This window comes from Dermacentor variabilis, chromosome 7 (assembly GCF_050947875.1).
Source record: "Dermacentor variabilis isolate Ectoservices chromosome 7, ASM5094787v1, whole genome shotgun sequence".
NCBI lineage: Eukaryota > Metazoa > Arthropoda > Arachnida > Ixodida > Ixodidae > Dermacentor > Dermacentor variabilis.
In genome coordinates this window covers 163,649,536-163,673,503 of record NC_134574.1, presented here as the reverse complement: position 1 = coordinate 163,673,503, position 23,968 = coordinate 163,649,536, and the positions used below count along the sequence as shown (strand labels likewise).

Sequence of the window (23,968 nt, the reverse complement as noted above, 5' to 3'; positions counted from 1 at the left end):
CATGAAGCACTGAAGGAATAAATATATAGGGCGCTGTCAGCGGAATATGTGAATGATCGGCACAAAACCTGGAATATCCCTTTCAATGCTGGTAATGATAGCCACGTGCCTACAGAGTACACGAAATGCTTGCCATGAGCATCATCATGTTCATCACCCCCAGCTTATTTTATATTCACTCCTAAAACAAATGCATCTGTCATTGATCGGCAGTTATCCTCTATCGTTGACTGAGTACGTGGTTCACTGTAAATAGCCTTAAGCAACTAAAAGGTTCGCCCTATTTAAAGCGCACTTTTTTTGCCTACTGTCTTAGGTTTCACTGGGCTGTCTGGTAGCTGGGGTCTGTTGTGTTCACCGCAATAGTGACGGATATATCTGCGAATATGCTGGGTGGTCATTGCTAACTTTCCCGGAATTTAAAAATAATGGCTGTAGCAGAATACTTTTCCTTGAGTGGGATTATTCGAAGAAGCGGACATTGCTAGCACAAGAAATCGAAATACATTCAACTCACTAACAAGAATTCACTAATCACCTTCATGATTAATAATTTATGGTAGATATTACAATTTATGAATTGTAGCCGATAAGGTAGTAAGACATACCTACTCGAAATTAATTTCCTGGAAGGTACCAGTTACGATATATTACATATCTAAATTATGGGGCAGTATACGCGGGCATTCCAGTTCCTTTTGTACGTGAATACATAAAAGAGCGTTTGGTTAAAAAATGAAGTGGAACAACTTTACGGCGCCTTTTTTGCGGAGAGTTTGATTGCGCATATTTCGAACTGGTGTCATTCTGAAAACTCATTACAAGTGGATACGCCTTTACCCTCTACGCCTATCATTCTTGAATTACAATACGTGCTGTAACGTAACTGTTTAAGAAGGTAATTCGTTTTATTAGTCGAATATGTGTCTCGATTTTCCGTACAAGTAGTGTTCCCCTCTGTGTATAATCGAGCTCAAGGACTCCGAACACGTTGTCTACAACAGGCAATTTTTAAAATTCCGGAAAAATAAAAATTTCAGCCCCTATTAGCGAAGGTTATATGAAAATACAACCCTTGTAAGCTGACCTTGTATGCAAATAACTATATTATTATTATATTAACTTCCTACATAAAACCTGAACACACGTCGCGTCACGGCTATCTCTAAAGCACATCAATCAGTTAATAAGCAATGGTGATCTACATTCAACGCATTCTTGCGCATACTTTATTTTTATGCAGTCACTAAGCACGTGTGCGTATGCCCGTTCCCGGTCAATGCTCTAGAATGGACCCCCATTGTTCCCTACGATTCCTACATAAAACCTGAACATTTCAGGCCCTATCACAGTATCTCTAAAGCACATCGATTTCTTAATAGAAAGGTGATCTATACTGCATCGATTCCTTGAGCTACTTTGTTTAGCGATTCGTCACGAGCAACTGGGAATGTGCTCGTTCTTGGCCAATCTTTCAGAATGGATTCGCCCCACTTTGCTACAGTAAATGTTCCTTGATACTTGTGGCACTTTTCTGTGCACACGGCGGCCAACAATATTCTTCCCTCAACAAGCATCATGCGTCGCCGTCGTCCTCCTGACATTGCTGCGTGCATCCGCCTAAATATGAGATTGCTCTTTTGCATAACTTGTGAACAATGTAGTGCATAAACATAAAAACTGGATCACAATAAATTTGTCACCTTTGCGGGAGATAAACAATACATTCCGGGAGATTACTCGGTGCATAGGTTGAGAGTAAGCAAACGTGTAAGCATTGCCATTAATTGTACAGCATCTAATTATCGCTGCACTAAGCTTCGCCTGGCATAGATTTTAACGTGTGCATTGAACCTTCATAACTCTTTACTCGCGCACAATATCTAATTGAGCATGCTAGCTGTCTTGTAACTAGTGTAAAGGCCCTTCTGTATAAGCAATGCATAGATGAAGAAGAACCAACCGGAACTACCACATTGCGCCTAATTAATGCATTAGCTTTGCTGGTGACATTCGCTAGAATTTGAAAAGAGAGATCGACCGTCTCCATAACTGCGCCATACGACATACAGTTATTTATGGTGGCATCGAAGCTGAACGGTACATTTTTCAGGGTAGCTATCCATATGTATTTTTATGGCTATGCGCCAAGCAAGTAGTCTGATATTATCACTCCGCGAGTACAGTGGCACGGAGGTTTTTGCCTTACACTGGTTCTTCGAGGCTGAATTGTTTTGTGGGGTCACCCACAAAACAATTCAGATATCGAACCAGGTGTCTGATCACGTGGTTCGATATCTCGTTAACCTTTTTACTAATATGTGACATCTTGCTGCACTGTGCAAGTATAGAGATTGACTTTCTTCTTCATAATGAGAACGTCCTCACTCATTTATCAACTGCCAAATTTAATTTCTTTTCTAGATTAGCAATAGGGCTATTGGCCGGCCCCAATGGTCTATAGCGGTACTCCAAGAGCAACATACCTCCCACCTTTAGATTTGTACAAATGTACATTCATGTCATTCATGTCATACTTGAGCTAAGGATGGACAGCATCACTGATGGATGGCGTCGCCTTAAACAGAAAATTTACCTGTGTTATGTGACTAATATCATTGTCCTGGATACATAATCTTTGGCTCGCCGGCCTACAATACTTCGTCACATCGTCTCTAATGAAGGCGTTATGTCTGATGATGTCAGACTTCGCGATTTCGCTGTTCTTTTAAAGCTGTCCATAGACAAGAGACGTGGGATCTTTATGAGTTATTTCAATGTTTCTCGCGTTCTGCGAAAATTTGCTTTAATCGTAGTATCGGTTATGAAGCAACTGCATGGCCCTGGCGACCTATCCCACTAAACACAGGCGTGTGACGAAGCCTCACGACAAGGCACCGTCTATTCATTTTGCCGCTCGTGCTGGGAAATTAGGACCCTACTACGCCCATTATAGTCCATACGGGTCCCAATTATGCTGGCCTTTATGCTGTTTTCACTTAACACAAGCCCGCTTTCTCTGAGCACTTTCTTATCTATGTGAGCCACTGCCCTTAGGGTGGCGTAAGCCAATCACTCTCAAAAAGTGATAATGCCCACGCATTCGCGTGGGCATCAACAAAGTTCTTGTATACTTGCCCGACAAGCATTTCGATCCTGTGAAAGACCACCACACACTGTGCTGGCTGGCTCTGAACAAGAATTGTCCAGGTCGATGGGCATTAGGTCCTCAATCTACAAGAATTGTACATTAGCATCATTAACCGATCAGGGCACAAGCATCCTGCCCTGGATGCCCCCTCCTGGTCACACGTGAAATACGATTAAATGCAGCCACACATGGCAATTATCACCGTCGCTCGTATGTCTTCTAAACGTCAAAAAAGTGGATGCCCAGGAAAAATGGGTAACGCTTGCATTTAGGAAATACGTACATCACCTTCAAGTGGTCGTTGCACCAAATATATATTGAAGCATTTGTTTTATTATGGCGGATGCTGCTGTACTCACCATATCCTCCGTATCCGCCATATTCTCCATGTCCTCCCGACGCACTGTGGTCGTGCGTATGTTCACTACCTACAGAATGCACAAAACGCACATCTGCGTTACGTCCTTGAGGGTTGAACAGGTGATACATTGAGCATTTTATTACGTTCAAATTGTTTGTATAAGCGCTTCAGTGATTTCGTTCGACGGGCTTCCTCCTTTGTAACAAGATACATAAACCACTAAATAGTAATGACCCAGGTGTAGTTTGTCACTACCGCGGCCCTACATCAATGAAAAGCAGTTTGCGAGGTCCCATCGCGCCTTAGAACGCCGTGGATCTCCTTTTAAGGTTGACTATGTGTTACACTCTAAGAAACGTTTACGCCCTTTGGGTCGTATCTGGTCCCACGACAATAATCATGATCTGTCTTTCCCGTATTTCCTTTCTTTAACGCTGCGAGCCCAGTACTTCTAAGTCACGGACGGCTTGCACGTTACCAGCGTGACACAGCATTTTCGAGAGGAAAGTAGAGAGCACTGAGTCTTCAAGAAAGGTGCTGCAATGACCGCACCGATGTGCCCCATGACTTTCCGCCGAGAAATCTGAGGACATGTATTATCCTCACTAACCTCCTCTTTAGGTAAGCTCGATATCACACAATATCAACGTACTTAGCCACCGACGCTCTCAGGGAGCCTATTCGGCACGTTGCCCGACTACCTTATCACCAACGTGCTGTTTTAGCTGCAGAAAAGCCACACACAACTTTCAAACGTATAATTGTTGCCAATCGTACCTCGTTACCATCGAACTACATGCATGCAGCAAGACCATCTTCGCCTTTATGGTGCCTACACAAAGCTGAAATCCCAGGAATCACGAGGAAAGCTAACATGCTGTCGTTTGCCCTGAAGCAGGCCACATTAGGACATTTACATAAAGTGCACAGTGGCCGCGAACATGTTTACATCGATGGCTCGGTCACACCTACAAGTTCAGCAGCCGCTGTGGTGATACTAGCAATATCAGTCAAAGTACAACTAAATATGTCACATCTATCGTCACCCACAGCTGCTGAACTGGTAGCCCTTTGCGGCCCGTCATTTCATTCAGGAGGAACTACCCCATGCATGGAAAATCTTCTGTGATTCCAAGGCAGCTCTACGAAGTGTACTCAGCACTGCCCCATGGATCACATGAGCTGCTCGTCGCGGAGTCGCGGAGCTGCTCGTCGCGGAGAGGAGTCCACCATCACATAGTTGACGAAGAACACAATATATCAGTAGTTGCCTAGTCACTGTGGCATGCATGGCAATGATCGAGCGGACGCAGCTACCCGATCTGCCCATGACGGCGTCAACTGCGTTGCCGATCCTCTTTCGAGAGCCGACGCAGCGAAAAAACTTTCCGCGCTTGCGCCTGACCTCTCATTATCTCAATGGAATTCATCCTAATTCACAAGTGCACGCCTTCATAACCTGGACCCTAATTTACAGCTCCCCATTCCGCCCGACCTTCCACGACGTAACTGCTCCCTTCTATTCCGTCTATGGCTTAGAGTCGCATTTCCAAATGCGTGTTACTTTCTTATCGGAATCGCCAACGCCCTACTTTGTGACTTCTGCGGGTGCAACGAAACAATCGCGCACCTTCTTTGTGAGTTCCTTTAACCCACAAAAAGCAGCCCTCTCAGCCACCCTAGACAAATTCGACAAGCGCCCAATAACGTAAGACAACATCCTTAAAAACTGGCCTACGCTAACATCAGCACGATGTGCTATAAAGGCACTATTGTGTTACTTAAAAGACACGGGACTCTGCGACAAATTGTGAGTTTACACTGTGTGACGTAGGATTGGATGGTAACACTGGGTAACACTAGGAACGCCTTCGTGGACTGCGTGACAGTCCCCACAAAAGCAGTTCTGTATCGTGTGTATGTGTGTGCATGATTTTTTAAAATTCTTTTTCTCTCTCTCACCTATCACATCCCCTTGCCCCGCCCTCGGTAAAGGGTAGCCAACTGGAGATAATTTGTGGTTAACCTCCCAATCTTTCCATTGCCTCTCTCTCTCTCTCTCTCTCTCTTTCTCTTTCTGCAGTAATAAAAATGGTGCCTAGTTCGTGCGGACGGTTTTCCCCCTAAGCTACACATTTCTTAGTATCCGTCTTCAAGTATAGCTGATCCGATAACATAATCGCCGCCGCTTCACGCGAACCGGTCTATAAAGGTAAATATTAAGTATTAATAATGATGAAATATACATAAGGTATAAAACAATCGATAAACGACTAACATAAAGTACGCGAGCGGGATCACTGGCGCAAACAACAAATTCACAAATAATACTGCCGAGTAGAAAACTTCGAGTACGTTTCCTTTGTTGAAAGATGCCATTTATTCGAGCCGTACAATATCGCGGCACTAGTTAGCAACTGGAGAGCCAGAAATTTTTTAACAGCAGAGCTATTCTATGTCGGGACGCTTCGCCGTCCGGCATCCAGTGGCACGCAGAGGGGCAGGGGGCTAAGCGCGCGCCGGGTGAAGGGGGAGAGGATGGGGAATAGGAGCAGGTGTTTTGGCGGCACGCGTCTTTTCGCGCCATGGATTAAGCTAGGAGCAAGCAGCAGCGGGAGCTCGCACGAGAGCGGCAGCGCCGACGTCGCGCAAATCCCGAGCTTCGAGAGAAAGAAGTGCAAGCACCCGAAACAGTGGCAACTGGCCCAACGACGAAGATAACGATGTCATAAAACTCAGGGCGCCGACGACGAGAGTACGACGATGGCGACAGCAATGACGTGACGACGATAATGTTTCAGACATCGCGTAGCCGCAATCGTGTAACTTCTTCTCCCAAGGAAACGCGATGATGTCCCACATGATAATTTTATATACCTGTGATGGACGCCAAAAAATGGCTGGATGATTTATTGATATTCCCTTTGAAACGGTGCGGTACCAAATAGTCACCTAGCCTGCTTTAGTTAAGTATACTGTGCATGCTTTTCAGTCTAGCATTTTAGTTTACTTCTCCTTAATCCTTTTTGCCTTCCTCAGAACTTCTCTATATAACTTGTACAGCTACCTCTGCCTGTAGCGGATCCGGTCGTATCAATCTCTTCCCTGCTTTCTTTCTACCAATGCTCTAAACATCTCTTGCTCATCTCGACAGCTGACCAGTGGATGTTTCCGTCCACTTTTAATTCAAGCGCTTCGGAAGGTGCACGCTACTTACGGGTCTCCCTGCACGAATCCCTTCGCATTCCATAAGGATATGCTGAGTGGTCTTGTGAGTGCAGCAAAACCAGACAGACGCTAGTGCCTGGTGTCCACGAAATATATTTCTATGCGAAGCATATTACTAGAGCTCAACCCAGCTCCTCAGGCGCGGCGGTGTCGCTTTCAATGACCTTTGACCCCATGCCATACCACGTGACACCGTGACGTCACGACAGAGGAGAAACGGGGCTCCAACTCGCGCCGTCGCTCGCGGCGTCGCCTTCAAGGCTGACCACGTGACACCGTGACGTCACGACAGAGGAGAAACGGGGCTCCAACTCGCGCCGTCGCTCGCGGCGTCGCGGCGGTATATAAGCAGCTGCGCTTGTTTCTAGGTGGCTTTGGCTCAACTCTTGCAAGATGGGCTGGGTGGGAATCGAACCAGGGTCTCCGGAGTGTGAGACGGAGACGCTACCACTGAGCCACGAGTACGATGCTTCAAAGCGGTACAAAAGCGCCTCTAGTGAATGCGGTGTTGCCTTAGAAACGAGCAGTTTCTAAGGCTCAGGCGTGCGTCGCTTGCTCAGGCGCAAATTTCGTTGCCGCGCCGAACGCCGCGTTGCTCGACGCTCACCGCGTCCAATGCGGGGCGCGTAGTCGCTGCGCCGTAGCCCATTGTCTTACACCCTTTGGCGGGTCGACGGGAACGCTGTCGCGTTCCACTCTTGAAGGCGAGGCAGAGTAACGCATGATTTGTTTCTTCGTCTAGCCGAACCAAATATAGCCAAGCAACAGCAGTTCACCAGGCTAAACAGTGGTTCAACAACTAAAATAAAGGCTAGTATGCTTCGCATCCTGGGCTTAACCTTAGCTAAGCCACAGCCATTTTAGCCGAGCTTGCTAAATCAGGCGGAAGTCTGACCCCGCCGATAATACTGTTCCCGCACCGTTAGCGTGCTGGGCGTGTCCTCGTCGTCTTTTTTGACCGGACCATTGTATCACGTAGTAGTGCTCTACGGGCCCCCCCTTCTAGCCAGGAAGCCGTGAGTGGGGGGAATGGCGATGCGCCAATGGTGGCGGTGCGAAACGCATGCGACAAGTAAGACTGTCCTGGTCGGGAGAGAATGTGATAGCAGGGGTATCTAAAGCGTCAGAGTCCAAGTAGGCAGGCTTCAGTATCTTCCCGGCCATTGATGAGTAATAGAAAGTGTATAGGTGCACGTTTGAGTACCATGAATGGACCATCATACGGCAGCCTCAAGGAAGGCAGGGCTGACGTATGCACGCCGGGAAGACCATCGTTGTTGGGGAGGAACGACAACACGCATAGCGCTGCGTAGACGGTAGGCGTAGTCGGAAACGTCAGCAGGTACGGCGGGCGAGTAATCGAAGAATTCGTCATGAACTCGTAGAGTGGTGTCAAACTTAAGCTGGGCAGCGCTGGTGAAAGAGAAGAGTCACGGCGAAGAGCGGTGCGGTTGCCCAGCACAACGAAAGAAAGGTGCTCGATACATGATGAAGTAAAAGTCAAAGCCACGAGTGAAGCTTTCAGTTGGCGGTGAAAACGTTCGATGGTCCCGTTGGATATTGGGTGATAAGAGGTAGTATTGATGTGATTGACGCCGAGATTGGCGAACAATGCTGAGTGAACTGGCGACCACGGTCAGTTGAATGGTGGAAGGGACACCGTAGTATCTAATACAGAGTGCGATGAGTGCTCTAGGTATCGATTCCGCCGTTATGTCCAGAAGGGGCATTGCTTAAGGCCATCTGGTGAACTTGTCAATGCAGGTTAACGGGTAGCTGTGGTTTCCGCAGGGGGTAAGGTGGCCAACAATATTGACGTGCAGATTTAAGCGGGAATATGGCGGCGTAAATGTGCCAGTAGGAGTCGTAGTGTGGCGATGTATTTAGTCTGTTGTGAGTTCAGGCACGCGCGTGACCAGCGACGAACGTCTACGTTCATATTGGGCCACATATAACGAGGAAAGACGAGCCGCTGTGTTGCGCGAATGCCAGGATGAGTCAAAGAATGCAGGACATCAAATACAGCCCGTTGGCGTGAGCAAGGCGCGTAGGGACGAGGACGTCTGGTCGCAGTGTCACAAATGAGAGGCACGCCGCAGTGAGGAAGCAAGATATTTTCAAACACCAGAGAGGTACCGCTCGTGCGAAACAGCTGGAGCTCGGCCTTGACCTCTGGGCGGCAGTGCAGTTAATGACCATGAAGTCGATGACTGGTTGGCCGTGGTCCGTTGCATGGATGGCGGCGCGAGAAAGAGCTTCGGCAACGGCGTTGGATTTTCACTTGACATGAGGAATATCGCTGGCGAATTCAGAAATGTAGGCGAGTTGTCTGATTTCGCGGGTACCGCAGGAGGCGCTGCTGCAATCTAGGGTGGAAGTCAGTGGTTTAGGGTCGGTAAGGACATAGAAGCAGCGTCCTTTGAGAAAATCTCGAAAGTGCTTCACATCCAATAGATGGCGAGCAGCTCTCGGACGGACGTGCTGTAGCGGCACTCAGAGGGTGAAGGCTTCTTGGGAAAGAAGGCAATGGACTTCCGAGCACTAGCAACGAACTGCTGCAAGACTGCACCGGCAGCGCTGCAGTCATTTTTCGCTGCGTTAACAAACGTGAAAGGCTCGAAATGTCTTTTACCGCTGCCTCTATAGTTAGGCTGAGTTAATGTCTGAGACATCCGATTAACTAATCTCATGTTGTCTTGATATTGCCTTCATTAATATGTTGCTGTTTTAAATGTCGGATCTGTTTTCGACTTGCTTATATTTGCATATTTCATCGCAAACATACACAAATGGTGATGCTGTGGCCCCGGAGCATGTGAGCTCCTGTCTTGCTTGAAGAATGGTCGCCAGCTTCTCTCAGCGCCTTTACCCTCTGAACGCCTGAAGTGTTGTAGGTATATAAAGTGCGGCTGCGTAAAGATTTGGCCAACCGGCGACTCTGCAGTCAACCTGTGAGGCAATAGACCAGTCCATATTATAGAGAGCTCGCTGTTCTAAAGATCTCCCGAAGTTCACGCTTGCAGCACGGTGAATAGTATACTTTCTGGGATGTGATTATTACCATGTCATTATGATCATGTATCAAATTAGATGTGAAGAAGGCATTCGAACACTGCATGTATTTTTCTTTCTGTTCTCATCAAGTTGTGCAAAAGCTAAGTTGCGAATAGGTTAATAAGGAAGCAATTAGGTAACTTGACTTAGTTAAGAAGGACGCTGTTTATCGGTGGTTATACTTTAAGCTATAATATCTGTCAACACTCCATTAGATTATCGTGAGCAATGTATGTATCACTTCTGCGTAAAGTGCCTCGGTTCACTGGGTGACTTTCGCTGTCCCGCATCGAATGTGAGTGCCTAAATTACAAAAGTGACCATGCTATTCAATAAGGAAACTAAACATTGAATAGGGTCAGAGTAGAACTTCACACAAAGTCCCGATTGAAAGCAGCGCATGTTGTATTGTAGTTGCCACTCTTGTAGCTTCACGCGCCCCTTCAGAGAGTAAAGGAAGAATATACACATAAGCTGCGTATGTTCAGCAACAACAGAAACTCTAGAAAAGGCTGTTTTCAAGTTCTACAGCTAGATATTCAGCGGAAGCTTGAGCTCAAGTGCTCCAATATAAATTCATGTAGAAGGAGAATCCGTTTTTCTCGGCAAGCGCTCCGCCAAATTTGATGAGGTTTGTTGTACTTAAAAGACAAACTTAAAAATGTAGTGTCTGTTGGTTTCGAATGTTGTAATTAGTCATCGATTTTTTATTAAAAATTGGCAAAAGTTGCAAGTCTTCAGAAAACGAAACTAGCAAGTTTACCACTCTAACTCAGCAATGAAAAATGATATCACAATTCTGTTAATTGCATCTAATAGTACACTTAAAGTGGAGAAAATGAATTTGTTACATGTGAATCTCAAAAATTTGGTAATATGAAGATACAGCTTTTGGAGAGCCCTTATACACAACGTAACTAATTAACGGAAGATATAAATTGACATACTGAATTTGTCTGCTTTGAATAATCTAATGTATGCCATTTACAAAACCGCGATATATGTTCTTGATGAAGAGCTATTAAGTTTTTAACTTCGTGCTTCTATTTTTTTCCCACTTTCAAATTTTAAAATATTCCTTTTACAAAATTCAGGCCCTAAATCGAAATTCTGCTTCCAACGGACACTACAACTTAACTTTCTCTCTCAAATCTAACAAATTTCATTAAAATCGGTCCATGGTTATCTCAGAAAAGCGTTTCTGCGTTTTACAAATATTTGAATAGGCCGCGTCGTAGTTGGGCCCGAGCTAAAGCTATTTCTTTAACGCAGTCATATTAAGCATCAATGTCTGAAGGAGGCAGAAGCTGCACTTACCTGAACTCGGTGAACTCTGTAGTTTTGGCTTAGTCTCCTTCTTCCGGGGTGCTCGCCCTAAAGATTTACAGAAAGGGAATATGTCCCACACTCACAATATATAAATTTGTTCAAGTCAATCGTGCACTGAAACAAAGTGTTGAGTAATTGTAGAAGTGCTCTTAGAAGCGCGGCGTTACAGGGAAAGAAAGTGCTTGCGGTTCAGAAGTACCATGTCCATGTGCACACTTTAAAGTTTGCATGAATTTTGAAAAGAATCTGCTTTTGCTCACATGAGAGTCAAGTCGCTCCAGTCTTAATTGCTATATCTGGCCTGTTCGAGTTCCGTGATTGTGCTACATCATTCCACTTCGATGCTGGTTCGGGCACTTCTGCTATTAAACAGGAGATTTCAAGGATAACAATTTCTACAGAAGGTTAGATCCTACAAAACATTCCATGTATGATGACCATTCAGTATATTGATTGCAATCTAATAAATTGCAGTAAAACCTGTAGTAACCTACAATTGCCACTTCCACCTGCCCGAAGCTCTTGCGGGGCTTCACGTTCTCGCTGCGCCAATGGAACTCACATGCGATGGTCTGGATTGGTGTAGAGAGTTCTCGTTTATTTATTTTGCCTGCTTATTCGTACTAGAAAAAGCATGCTGCAATGTCAATGTTTTTTAAACGGCTGGTACTTCCAATAAAAAACTGCATTGAGGCGCCCGTATAGCCCCACATTTCAATAGTTTGAGCATTCTACAAGTTTTTTCTTACATTGATCAGCACGCGCCAGACTTCCTGATGACCATCATGACACATTCAACTTCATTGGCCCTGCGTTCCTGCGTATTTTTTCTTGAAAGAGCAATCTTTCAAGATAGGAACCCTCCCAGAGATAGATGTGTGAGTGCATCCCCAGCATTTGAACCACAGATCAGATGTGGTTCTTTCGGACTTGACACTCCGAGGCAGTTCACAAAGTGCCAATATGCCCGCAGGCTTTCTTTTTCAATTTATGCTCCAAGGTTAAATGTTTTCAAAGCAAATGTTCCATAAATCATCTTGTGCATGATAAAATGGTGCTGGGGCATGCCACGAATGCAATTTATAGTTTGACAAGAAGTAAATAATTAGGTCCCCATATGCAAAAATATTTACATTAAGCAAATAGATCACAGAGAATGAGACGTGTTTAAAGCCATGCGACAGCGGCCTCGTGGCATCTTTGACTTCCACGCTGGTCTGTCCGTCTCTTGCACCAAAACAGCCCTTTCAGAGGCTGATTTGGAAAGTCCTGCTCCTCTTAGTGCTAACACTTTGCATCAACTCAAGAAAACGGGCTTGTTTAAAGGCGGGCAAAATGAACAATCTTTTATTTGCTAAAATATACATTTTTTTATCCTTCCCATAACAATGTTTCAGCAGTTATCCTTGCGTAGCAACATCAGTATAACGATTATGGCACTTAGTTATGCAGCGGCAAAGTATACGTAACAGTTACTCGTGAAAGCAACACAGAAAAGCGCCCGCTCATCGAGGAGCGTAAATAAGCCCATATACATTGCACTATGGTCTATGCAGTAGCGACCGCTGCAAAAATGCTTGCTGCAGCTGTATTTTTGTCGTAAACATCCCAGCCGTTCTTTCTTATGAATAAATCGCGTATTGTTGGGTCACTTACCAGTATTTCCTGGTTTCTTCGGGCCTCCTCGGCCGGGTTTGCCTCGATTACCTTGAAGAATATAAACAGCTTCCGTTTTACACTATACTTACAAACTTTGTAATATATGTAAATATACTGAATATATTTATTTTTCTAGGCAATGATGACCATGTATGAGTGACAAACACAGAAAGTTTGAAGTGTCCTTGCCGTCCTTATAGTCGTTGTAGCAAGCCGCTTGTACAAGCGCTCCAGAGCTTCACATGCTTGTTTTGCTAAACATGTAATTTTCCCCAATGTATTGAAAGAATTCAATATGCTATGGAGTCCACATTCTAAGTAAATCGAAAGAATCTTAATAGTTACTGTTGTAAACAAAATTTCAAGGGCATCAAATCAATATGGATGGTAAGACCACTGCTATATTGATTTGATGCTCTTGAAACTTTGTTTACAACAATATCTATTAGGATTCTTTCTATTCACTTTGAATGCGGACTACGTAGCGTATTAAATTCTTTCCATACATTGGGGAAACTTGCATGTTTAGCAAAACAAGCTTGTAAAGCTCTGAATGGTTAGACAGCTGCTCATTTACGAGACACTTCTTGTACAGGATAAAACGTGTCTCTAGTTCGCAGAGTTCTTGTGGCCATCCAGACGAATATGTGCATCATCTTCGTCTCGAGTGCACAAAATATGACCCACAAAGAAGGGTACTGCAAGCAAATTTGTTGACATTAAACAGAAGACCATTCACTCTAAAGAAGATACTTGGCCCATGGCCAACTGTGGACCTTCAGAAAAGGGCACTTCTTGCTCTGAAAAAGATTTTAGAGGACACCAACATTTTGGGAAAATATTAATTTTCACATAATACTAACACGCTAAATGAGTAACATAAATGTAGTTCTGGGTTCAAAATTGATTTATGTGGTGATTGCAACTTTTACGCAATATGTATAATTCTGTCCTGTACTTACACAGTATTACATGTGTTGTGTGTTTGGCTGTATAAAATATCTGACTTTATAAATGCGTACATGTACTGAACTCATCCACAAAACTGCGATTCATCTACAGCTGGACTGTAAATTTGTTATTCATCCAGTGTTCTACTGAGTATCATAGTTTGTGTCACTATTCTCCCTTCTTACGCAAATTTGTTCCCTTTGCCAAGTGACAAGGAGTAGCCCGTGCCACCATAAAGACGCCTATTCGACCAATATTCATTTATATAGACGAATATTCATTTTAATAGAGAAAAACTGCTGCTAGTGCGTACGCCCCAAATAACATGCGCGCTACAATTACCATTGAGTAAGCAAACAGTAACGTCAATATGTTCTTGTTTAGAGAGTCATCTGAGTAGCCAAACCTGATTGGCAATCGTGTGCTACTTATAGACCTAAAACATTACGGTATGTTTTCATTTTGCAACCAGCAGATTTATTCCCCCGAAGTTAAGACACAACCAAGGGCGGAAAAAAGCTTTAGGACAGGAGAGAACGTTTGTCTGATTTAGCTCATTAATCTACTCACTTGATGTTTGGGACCCAGGCTTATGGACGGTGTGTCTAGGTCCTTCTGAAAATACATATAAATTCACATAATAATGATGCAGCTCTTAAAAACATCATACATGTAAATGATACTCGATGCAGTTCTCGCATAAGTTCCTCATAACAAATTAATAAATTTGAATGCAATAAATATGGGCTAATAAACCAATGCTTGTCAAGCAGGTAGCAGCTTCTAGAGGGAACAATGCGCTGCTCCACCTGATCCGACCCATGATCTCCGAAATTTGTTCCTAAACAAACAATAGCCCCCGAATGGGAAGCCATTGCTTGCTCCGCGCCCATCTTCCACATTTGGCTTAATGTAGCAAATTGTATTACTTGAACGAAACAGTGGTCTATGTATATACCCAAACTATATGCGATTGCGTAAATACCGCAAATGTGGAATGGTATTACATACCGCCTTAACAGGTGCGAATGTTTGCGCCAGAATTCCATATCGTTTTGCGTCATTCACAGTTCATTTTCATTTAATAGATATACGCCCAATATTAATGCATTAACGCGCAGTTACGTTGTTATCTTCATAAGTAAACATCTTGTAGCGGAAAGCATGCGGCTACACTTGTAGGAAAATACGAGCGTCATTATGGTGATGGCAATATGCCTATCGCGAAGAGTTGTAAGAGATCACATTTTATCTCTTCTCAGCTAATAGTCTTGTGACGTACTTCTGGCCGATAATCACGTGCCTTCGACATAGATAACTAGAAAGCAGTCATTTGTGTGATGTGGTCCAGCGCCATTAGGAATCGTTGCTCAGGATTTCATTTCAATTTTACCGAATAAATGTTAATACTACTTTATTTCTTAGCCAAAAGCAATGACTGCGAAAGCTGAGACAGGTAGGATTAGGACCAATTGCCGAGGGTGCGTTTAGAAATGGAGAAGGATGTACGCAAGCTTTCTGACGTGTTCGTGCGTTTACCAGCATCACTGCGAGTTTCGATTCTCTCAAAAGGTGAGCACTCGGTAGCGAATGAGAAATAAAAAGGTGATAATTGTTTCAGGGCTCTACGCCTACAGCTTTAAACACTTCAATGCACTCGCGCCTATGTTTGCGTAATTTAGAGTATCCAAGACAACGGCATGATAAGTTGCCTTTCTGCTACCATAGCTGCACGGTTTCACGTTAGTGCGTTCGATAACATTCGATAAGAACAGCCAATGCACAAAAGACCGCCGAGATAATTCCTAAAGTTTTTTCACATTTAAATATCAATTAAGCGAAAGTCTGCACTATTCGATATCAGTGAAGGGGCCGGCAAAGCAGAAACGGCAAAGAAAAAAAAAATGGCAGGCTCTACGCCGCCACTGTTGCGTTTCCGTGTCATTGGGATGCCAGATGTCGGATGGGAAACTACACCGTAAATCGCTTGTGCAGTAAAACATATCGAAATGCATTCACAGTAACGTTCAGCTTAATTGTAGCGCGGGAGAGACGCCGGAAATGTACCAATACCTTAGTCGGCTCGTTTCCAATTAATTAGTTCGCCATGCACATTCAAGTCCTACCGTTCCATTATCACGAGGTCACTAGATTTTCCTTATGCAACCAATGACCCAGTGTGCTTCTCATTTCAAAAGTTTCCAGCTAATTGCTTGAAAGTTCTTATGCGGGTAAAACGGAGCTATTAAAAGCAAGGCGATTTACAAACAATATTCCGTGTATGGCCTCGCTGCAACATAATGCTCACGATATAATTCTAACGTTTTGTTCAACAAATTTGGATTTTGGCCTTATACTATGCAATGCGCTTAGGTTCCGCCCATCAATTACTTCGTTAGTATCGGGCCCGATGGCATAACATATACTGCTTTGCACCACCTAGGTCAAGAAGCACGAAGAAAACTCCTCAGCCTTTTTAATAGTTCATGGCGAGATGGTGTCGTCCCAGAGGAATGGCAACGCAGCCGCCTGGTACCGCTGCTAAAAGCAGGAAAGTCGCCCCTCGAACTTATATCCTACCGGCCTATGGCACTTGTCAGCTGCGTCTGGAAGCTCATGGAACGTACGATCCTCATGCGTCTCGAATGGCACCTTGAACACCACAAAATTTACTTTGACTCTAAGGCGGGATATCGACGTGGTCCTTCATCGATTGACAGTGTCATCGATCTAGTATCATCTGTAGAACAGCAAAAATATCGGAAGCGATTATCAGTAGCACACTTTCTTGACGTGAAAGGCGCTTGCGAAACGTTTCCCATCAAACCATTCTAGACACACTTTTGACAGTTGAACTAGGAGGGCGAGTATATCGATGGATCAGAAACTACTTGACACAAAGGTCCCTGTTCGTACGTACGGAAGATGGTCCGACTACCGACCACTACGCATTGCGAGGCATTCCCCAGGGCGGTGTTCCAAGCCCTATTCTTTTCAACCTCGCCCTTCTTGGGCTTGCCGGAACTCTACCGGAAACAGTGAGTGTTTCAATCTACGCCGACGCCATCTGCATCTGGACATCAGTGGTCACTCGCCTACAGGTTCGCGGAAGGCTACAGAAATTAGCAACACATGCATCTGACTATCTCCACGCACAAGGCCTTACCATCTCAACAAAAAAAATGTTGTTAGTCGCTTTTACGCGGAAAGCGATGTATCGTTATCCAGTATGCATCAATGGCCAGCCTATCTACTACAAGAGAAATCATTCTTTTTGGGTGTTATTCTTGACCGGGACCTCTCTTGAAGAAGAAATTCAAATCTATTGTTCCCGCCTTCAAGTTCATCGCGGGCAAAACATGGGGATCGTCAGTGGGCTCCATGCTACAGTTATATCGTGCCCTTTTCATCGGATTCCTGCGCTATAGCTCTCCCGTGCTTCCTAAAACATGCAAGTCAAATCTTCGAGAACTTGAGAGCGTGCGAGCACCGGCACTACCTGTTTGGCTGGGTCTTCCGCGGAGTGCCTCGACAGCAGGAACCATTATAATGGCTCAAGACCATCCAATCACGACTTACATTAGCACTGACACGCTTAGGACTAATGTTCGTCATTTTTCACGGATGCAATCAAGCTCCCTTGCCTGCCTGCCAGAACGACGACCACAGGCGTCCTTCTCCAACGAGTTCAGCATCTATCGTGCCTCCCTACCATCAGGCTTCACACCCTCAGCACGTTCAACCTCAGCTTTGTGGTGTGTAAAATAACCTCAAGTGCGTCTTATGGTTCTAGGGATAAGAAAGAAGACCGACCTGCCTACCTTGGCCTTGAAGCAAGTAGCTCTGGATTGTTTGCACACTTTCTACTTTGACCGAGTCCACGTATATACGAATGGCTCTTCCACTCAGACCAGCTCCACCGGCGCAGTGGTTATACCATCACAATCACCAAGCATCCGATACAAGATTTCTCACTTGACAACATCGACCAGTCCGGAGCTTGTGGCCCTACGAGGTGCCGTTGATTATATTAACAACCAACCGGCTAATCGGTGGGCAATATTGTGCAATTCGAAGGCGGCCTTACAATGTCTTCTGTCATCTCTTCGTCGCGGGTCCTGTGAACAACTCGGGTCGGAAATACGAGAAATGCTTCATCACATGATCGTAAAAGGACACGACGTCGTGTTTCAGGTATCTTCGGCTCGACCTCACTGACGAAGCTGCTAGGAAAGCACACGAAAGAGCAAACCTTGTTTCTGTGCCATTATCGCGGACTGACGCAGCCCAACACTCAAACAAGCTAGCGCACCGTTTGACAGTGGAGAAGTGGTACACACCTGAATTCACCCATCATCGATTGCATTCTCTCAGTCTAGCTATGCAACGGCGGCTGTTACCAGGGCTTCCGCGTAATGAGGAAACAATCGCTTACGCTTGGGCGTAAGCGGCCAATGCATATACGTTTTTGATTGCAATGGCTGATAGCGCCGAGAGCAATGCCTGCGGCGTTGAGGAAACCATAGAAAATTTACTGTGCTACTGCGAATCTTGAAAATAACAGACATGACCTCTGCACAGCTCTCAATCAGTTAGATAGAAAACTGCTCACCTTGGACGAGTTCTTGGCACCATGGCCTCGTATATCGCAGCTACAAAAGGCCACAAAAGCGCTGCTGCGATACTTGAAAGCTACCGGATTGAGTCAGCGTCTGGGATCTGGAGTGAGTGACCGAGCGACATGCCCAGTGGACTTTCTCTTATTATTTTATCTTTCCGTACACTTTTCCCTTTCCCCAGTGTAGGGTAGCCAACCTAGCTCAGTCCTCGCTAACATTCCTACCTTTCATTTATCGTTTGCTCTCTCTCTCTCTCTCTCTTTAGCATCAGAGCGCATATGTATTGATCATATGATGTGGAAATCAAGATCATTGTGAGTAGTAGTTATGCAGGTTCAGAACGTGTCCTGCTTTTCTGTTGGGATGAAAGAACAGCACGGTATGAATAAAGACATCTTTATATCATGTAACTGAGTGGTGTCAATGTTTCGTGCAGCAACCCACGCAACAGGTGCATTTCCTGTTCAAGCAATCCTATAGCAGTTGTCAGATGTTAGACAACGATCTGACCTCTTGTGCATGTGCGAATCGTACTCACTTGGCTTTCGAGGCGCTGGTCGGGCTTTTGCGGCAAGCCTGCCTGCTGTACCTGAAGCATATAAAAAACATTTGTCTCACATATACTACGCCTAATCAAAACGTTGGTAATATCATCAAACATTCTATGGCGAAGATTAGCCGAAGTTCGCAACCTGGTCTATCATTCTAACACAAACCTCACTAAATGCAACTCCGTATTGCGGTGGTTCTCTTGACATTTTTATACTTCTTGATGGGAGCTACTGAGAATGCATAGAAGTCGGTCGCGTTTTATGTTGTTGACAAGCTTGCACAAATGAACCAGACGTTTCCAACATATAGAACACATCCGTTCTCTAAACTTTAGATGAAAGATGCCGTCATTTATTTATTCCAAGGAACTGGCGAACACATGAACTTGTATAAAGCATGAACTTGGAGTAAACTGCAAGCACTGTGCAGCTCAAGAATAACAGCAACGCGTTAAGATGCACTTGTGTCCTGAACGCACGCTTCATCTGAAACCTCCTTGGCCGATCTTGTTCTGACTCAGACAAATCGCAGCTTGTATTTGTGTGGGAGCATGTCCTAGCAATTAAGCATGAAAGAGCGTTACGAGGGGGTTCTCTCTAGGTAACTATAATAAAAAAAACAAAGTAACTATTACGAATGTCAAATTATAGTTTTCGCTTGAGCAGAATGGCGCAGTGCCACTTACGGGATTTTATTTTCTTGCGTGTAAAGTTGCAGTTCCACTATATCGGGCACTTGTGGGCTGAATATCCTTTGATCTATATACCAGATAAAAGGCTATGCTGTATAATCACTTCGACGTCGTTGTGGGTAGTGACACTGTTGGTGTTTTCTTCTCTCTCTTCCTCCAACCGCCTCATTCTGGATGCTTCCTCTATGTTGAATATTTCACATGTATGTCGCTGGTCATAATCATAGCCATGTGCGACACCACAAGCATGAGAACAAATAATTACGCGACAACGGACCGCCCTCTTGTAAAATTAAGTTTTTTACGCGATGCACCATACTCCACAGTATTACCTTCATCTACAATACTGTTTTTTCTGGCCACCGAAATACATTTACAGGCGCCACCGCCTTCAGCGTCTGCATGAAGCACATAACACTGCAGTAATTGTCCAGCGCTCTTGTTCCACGGTAGCTGAGTGGACATGGATTGATGGCATGGACTGAAATCCAAGATGTGGCGGTTGTGGTCAAAGTTTTTTTTTTGCTGTATGGCGATAGGGAATACTAGAATACGGGGGGAGGGGGTGTTGACAACAAAAGCACGTCACTGAAAATAACTGTCGCCATCAGCGTAACAAAATCGACGGACGGACGCACAAGTCAAACCCAGTTTCCACCACTGAACTGCTGTCAAAGCAAAAATGTCATACTTAAAGCTGTCCGTTAATGGGCGGAAAATTCTATTCTCTTAAGTGCCCATGAACTCCTTTCGTGGCCGGAAATGCACAGTGCTACCATTGCTTCAATCATACGTGAAACCTCGTGGAAGGGATGTACAGTACTGCAAGACTGATTTTCAGACCGCTGCTGTTAAGAATGCAAACTACATCTTTTTTATACCGACACTGTGCTATTTCTCAACATGCACATATGGGGTTCCTATCACGGAAAATAGAGATTAAACAAACACACAATGGCTACAACCACGCTACTGCGCTTGAGCGCAGTCACGTGGTTTTATTTTATATTTTGCGAGCTATCTTTAAACGCAAAAAAAAATCACCGCGCAGCATGTACGTTGCCACAAAAAAATTGGATCGGTCGTCTCTGAACCCCCTCTACAACGCAACGAAACGCACTTGGCCCTAAAGTGAATATTACAAGTTTTGCATTACTCTTCTTAGTTAAATAACTAATTAAGCTGAATATGAAAATTCTATAAGGAGCGCCATATGACGGCCAACCATATGCCATTGGTTTCATTCAACTGCGGCTAACCACTTTTTTAAAATCCTTGGTGCAAGTTACGGGAAACACCCTGTGTAGCACCGCGAGTTGTGGCTACGCCACTGGTTGCGGTGACCGATGGCATTCCTCAATATATCACGAAATCAATAAGAGTTGCACTAAAATTTCGCATCAATGAGTATCGTAATCGTCGGTGAACTTTCTTTTATGCCTGCTGTACGCATGCGCTTATTATGGGGAACGTATGATGAGCAGCTGGCTTCACCGCCATTCCAATTATTTACTGCGAGCATCGTGCTTTCCAAATTAAGACGATGGGTCACTTGTAACTGTGTCTCCAGTGTCATAGGAAGAAAGTCGCCGCCATAAATGAATCAAGCTCACATACCATGGGAGGTCGATCAAGTTGCCAAATATATTCACCGTGTGAATTATTCAAAATATCAACCGGGTATCATATTAACCTAGTTGCTTGCAGCATTTCCCAGTCTTTTATACCCTGGCTGCTTCTTCTTCCCGTCAAGTCGCGAAACGAAATTACAGCGCATCTCTACTACCACAGAAGTGGTATATGTCTAGGTCTCCCACATACTTTCAATGTCAGGCTGTAAAGTCAATTACGTCGTCGTTCTCCGTACCGGTACATTGCCTGTTAGCGGGTAGCCGAAAAAAGGTAGCTTCTTACTCGTTTTCTCTTTACACGGCATTAATTGTCTTGAAGACTTTCGCTATCCTTCATCTGACCTCAGCAGTAAAGTGCAGGAGTTATCTCGATCGTCTTCTGCAAACTGGTTCCCCATATTGGGGAATGAAAGCCTAGCTTTTGGTAACACACAAGCGGCTCGCAGAGTTGCTGACCTGTATTAGTGCGATTATAATACCGCCTCTCTGGCTGCCACAGGCTTCTCACCACTTTTTTCTCTATAGACATGAACCCTCTTCTACCCTTGACAACGCATTTCTATATGACCCAGATGCCTCTAAATTCACCCCTCTTTCAGCGATTCCTCGGCATGATGGAGAGTGTGGTCAGCTGGCTCGCTGATTCACGTCAGATGCCCAAGAAGGGCCTTGCAACAGATGTCCTGGTGAAAAGCGGCATGGTAAGTTGACATAACAGTTCATTTAATCAAAAACTGATGATATATTATGATCGAAAAGCCTGCTGCACTTAATACGCAATGCCTCACAACTTCAATGGTACGAGAGATTGGAATGCCGATATTATAGTAATCTATAAGAAGAGAGGTGCTAAAGAGTTGAACATTTATGGCCCATTACCTTGCTTTCCGTTGTGGGGATGCGCGACTCTCACGCGTCCCCTGATATGTTGTTTTCCCGCAGAGCTCCCGTCTCTTGTAATCCGGCTTCGCCGCCTGGCTTTATGGCGGCAGTCGGTATGCTTGAATCTTACGAGAGATCGGGCAAGTGCTGCTCTGCTAACACCACCTAACGGCGGGGTGACTTGGGCGCAAAAAAAGATAAGGCTCTTCCTCTTTGGCTCGGATACGGCAAGCGGCGCGGACGTTCTGCGCGTGCGCCGATCCATGCTTCTGCAAGACCGTCTCGTGAGGCCTATCCCAGATCATTCGAATGCGCCACCGTTTGCGTGACCGTAAGCGCGAACGACCAGGCGTTGGTGTCCAGCATGTGGCGAACTTATTCGCTCGCTATGCGGTCGCGATCAATCGGACTTCCGCAATTTGTCGCGCGTCCATCGGCATGATTAGTGGATAGCAACTCGGCTAGCAGGCATTAGTCTATGAAAGGTGCGTTAAATGCCCTTGTGATTGTTCGCGCTACTGTGTTGTCGTTCCTTTGTCCCAAGAGCATGGGCGAGAACCCCACACCGTATTTTATAAAGTATTCACCAAGATAATTTCCAATTGAATCAGGGCAACACTTCAGTTTACCAAGGAGCAAGGCTAGCTTCAGGAAAGAAAACTCTACAATGGAACACGTCTATGTCATCACTCAGGCAATTGAGAAATCGGCGGAGTACAATCAATCTAAGATATGGCGTTCATAAGTTGTGAAAATGCATTTGATTCAGCAGAGATACCAGCAATCATGGAGGCTCGCTCGGCACTGCTTCTCATCAGGTTACCGAATATAAGCAGAGTGTAATTGATACATGTGCATGGAAGAAAACAAAAGGCCTCCTACCTTCAGTTGCAGAATAGTTCAGTTGACCACACTGAGAAAGGCACCTGAGTTTCCGGCACCGCGGCATACTGCCCTGCCTCTCCCGCGTGCTATACTTTGTCCATCGCATGCTACGTGAACACTCGAATTCATTTGAAAAGTTTTGAACGTGCTGTATATGAGTCTGCACCTCCTACAACTGTTTAAATGTTTACTTGAAGTACTCAACACATCTAAACATAAGTTATAGCTTTGGGAATTAAGACGTCTCCGAGTAGCCGCCCCTTGCCTGTAAACTGGTTCCATGCTGGAGTCCGCTAGCCGCTGGGGCCGTGGCAGCACCGCCACGATAGGAATTGTTGGTTCAACGTTATGATCGGATTGCTGGTAACAAAAAAATGGGAAATCCGAGGTGAAGCGATTAATATTTACTCACTTCTTCCTTTCGCGAGGTCCACTTCTGTGACTATAATCACGACGAGTACAAGTGCGACGGTGACTAACGCAACTTTCATTATTTCTTGCCTCGGCAGAATTCGCAGCCGAAATGACGCAGTTTCAAGTGGCTTTCACGCAAATCTGATAAGCGCAATGGTCTGTAACCACTGCTTACGACAGAAACCTGCAGCTAAGAAGAGGCTGGCATTGTTATTCCGCAAGACACAATGCGACTGCGGCTGCTTTTTATTTCTCATTGACATGGTCTGCCCGCTTCTCCTCTCCACATTGACGGTATCGGGTACCTTTGGCTCTAACACAGTCCAGAGGAACAAATGGCGATAGCTCATGCCGAGACAATCAGACGCAATTTTTTCAAGGCCCTACTGTTGCTCGAACCTAGTTATGCCATAAGCTTTGCTAACACGAGCAGCTATTTCCGTAGGACTATAGGGTGAGCAACATAGTACAACAGCAGGAGACTGACACCAAAAACAATGCGAAGGTTTGTGCAATCTCCTTGTAGTTCGATCTAGCAGGCGACAATGCCTATAAGTACAA

General features: G+C 45.0%; 1 protein-coding gene across 2 annotated transcripts in view; it reads right to left on the bottom strand.

The window, feature by feature from the left end:
- Positions 1-22,388, bottom strand: part of LOC142588391 (uncharacterized) — a 43,931-nt gene extending 21,543 nt beyond the window's left edge. For both annotated transcript variants that reach the window (XR_012829708.1, XM_075700028.1), the window contains exons 1-6: positions 22,106-22,388; positions 18,891-18,941; positions 14,304-14,348; positions 12,780-12,830; positions 11,112-11,168; positions 3,511-3,579 (exon numbers count right to left, since the gene is read on the bottom strand). Coding sequence is in view for 1 of the 2 variants with exons in the window: in XM_075700028.1 (XP_075556143.1) it covers positions 3,511-3,579; positions 11,112-11,168; positions 12,780-12,830; positions 14,304-14,348; positions 18,891-18,941; positions 22,106-22,373 (541 nt within the window). In the remaining variant the exon portion in view is untranslated. The remainder of the gene's footprint in view (positions 1-3,510; positions 3,580-11,111; positions 11,169-12,779; positions 12,831-14,303; positions 14,349-18,890; positions 18,942-22,105) is intronic.
- Between the last annotated feature and the right edge of the window lie 1,580 nt (positions 22,389-23,968).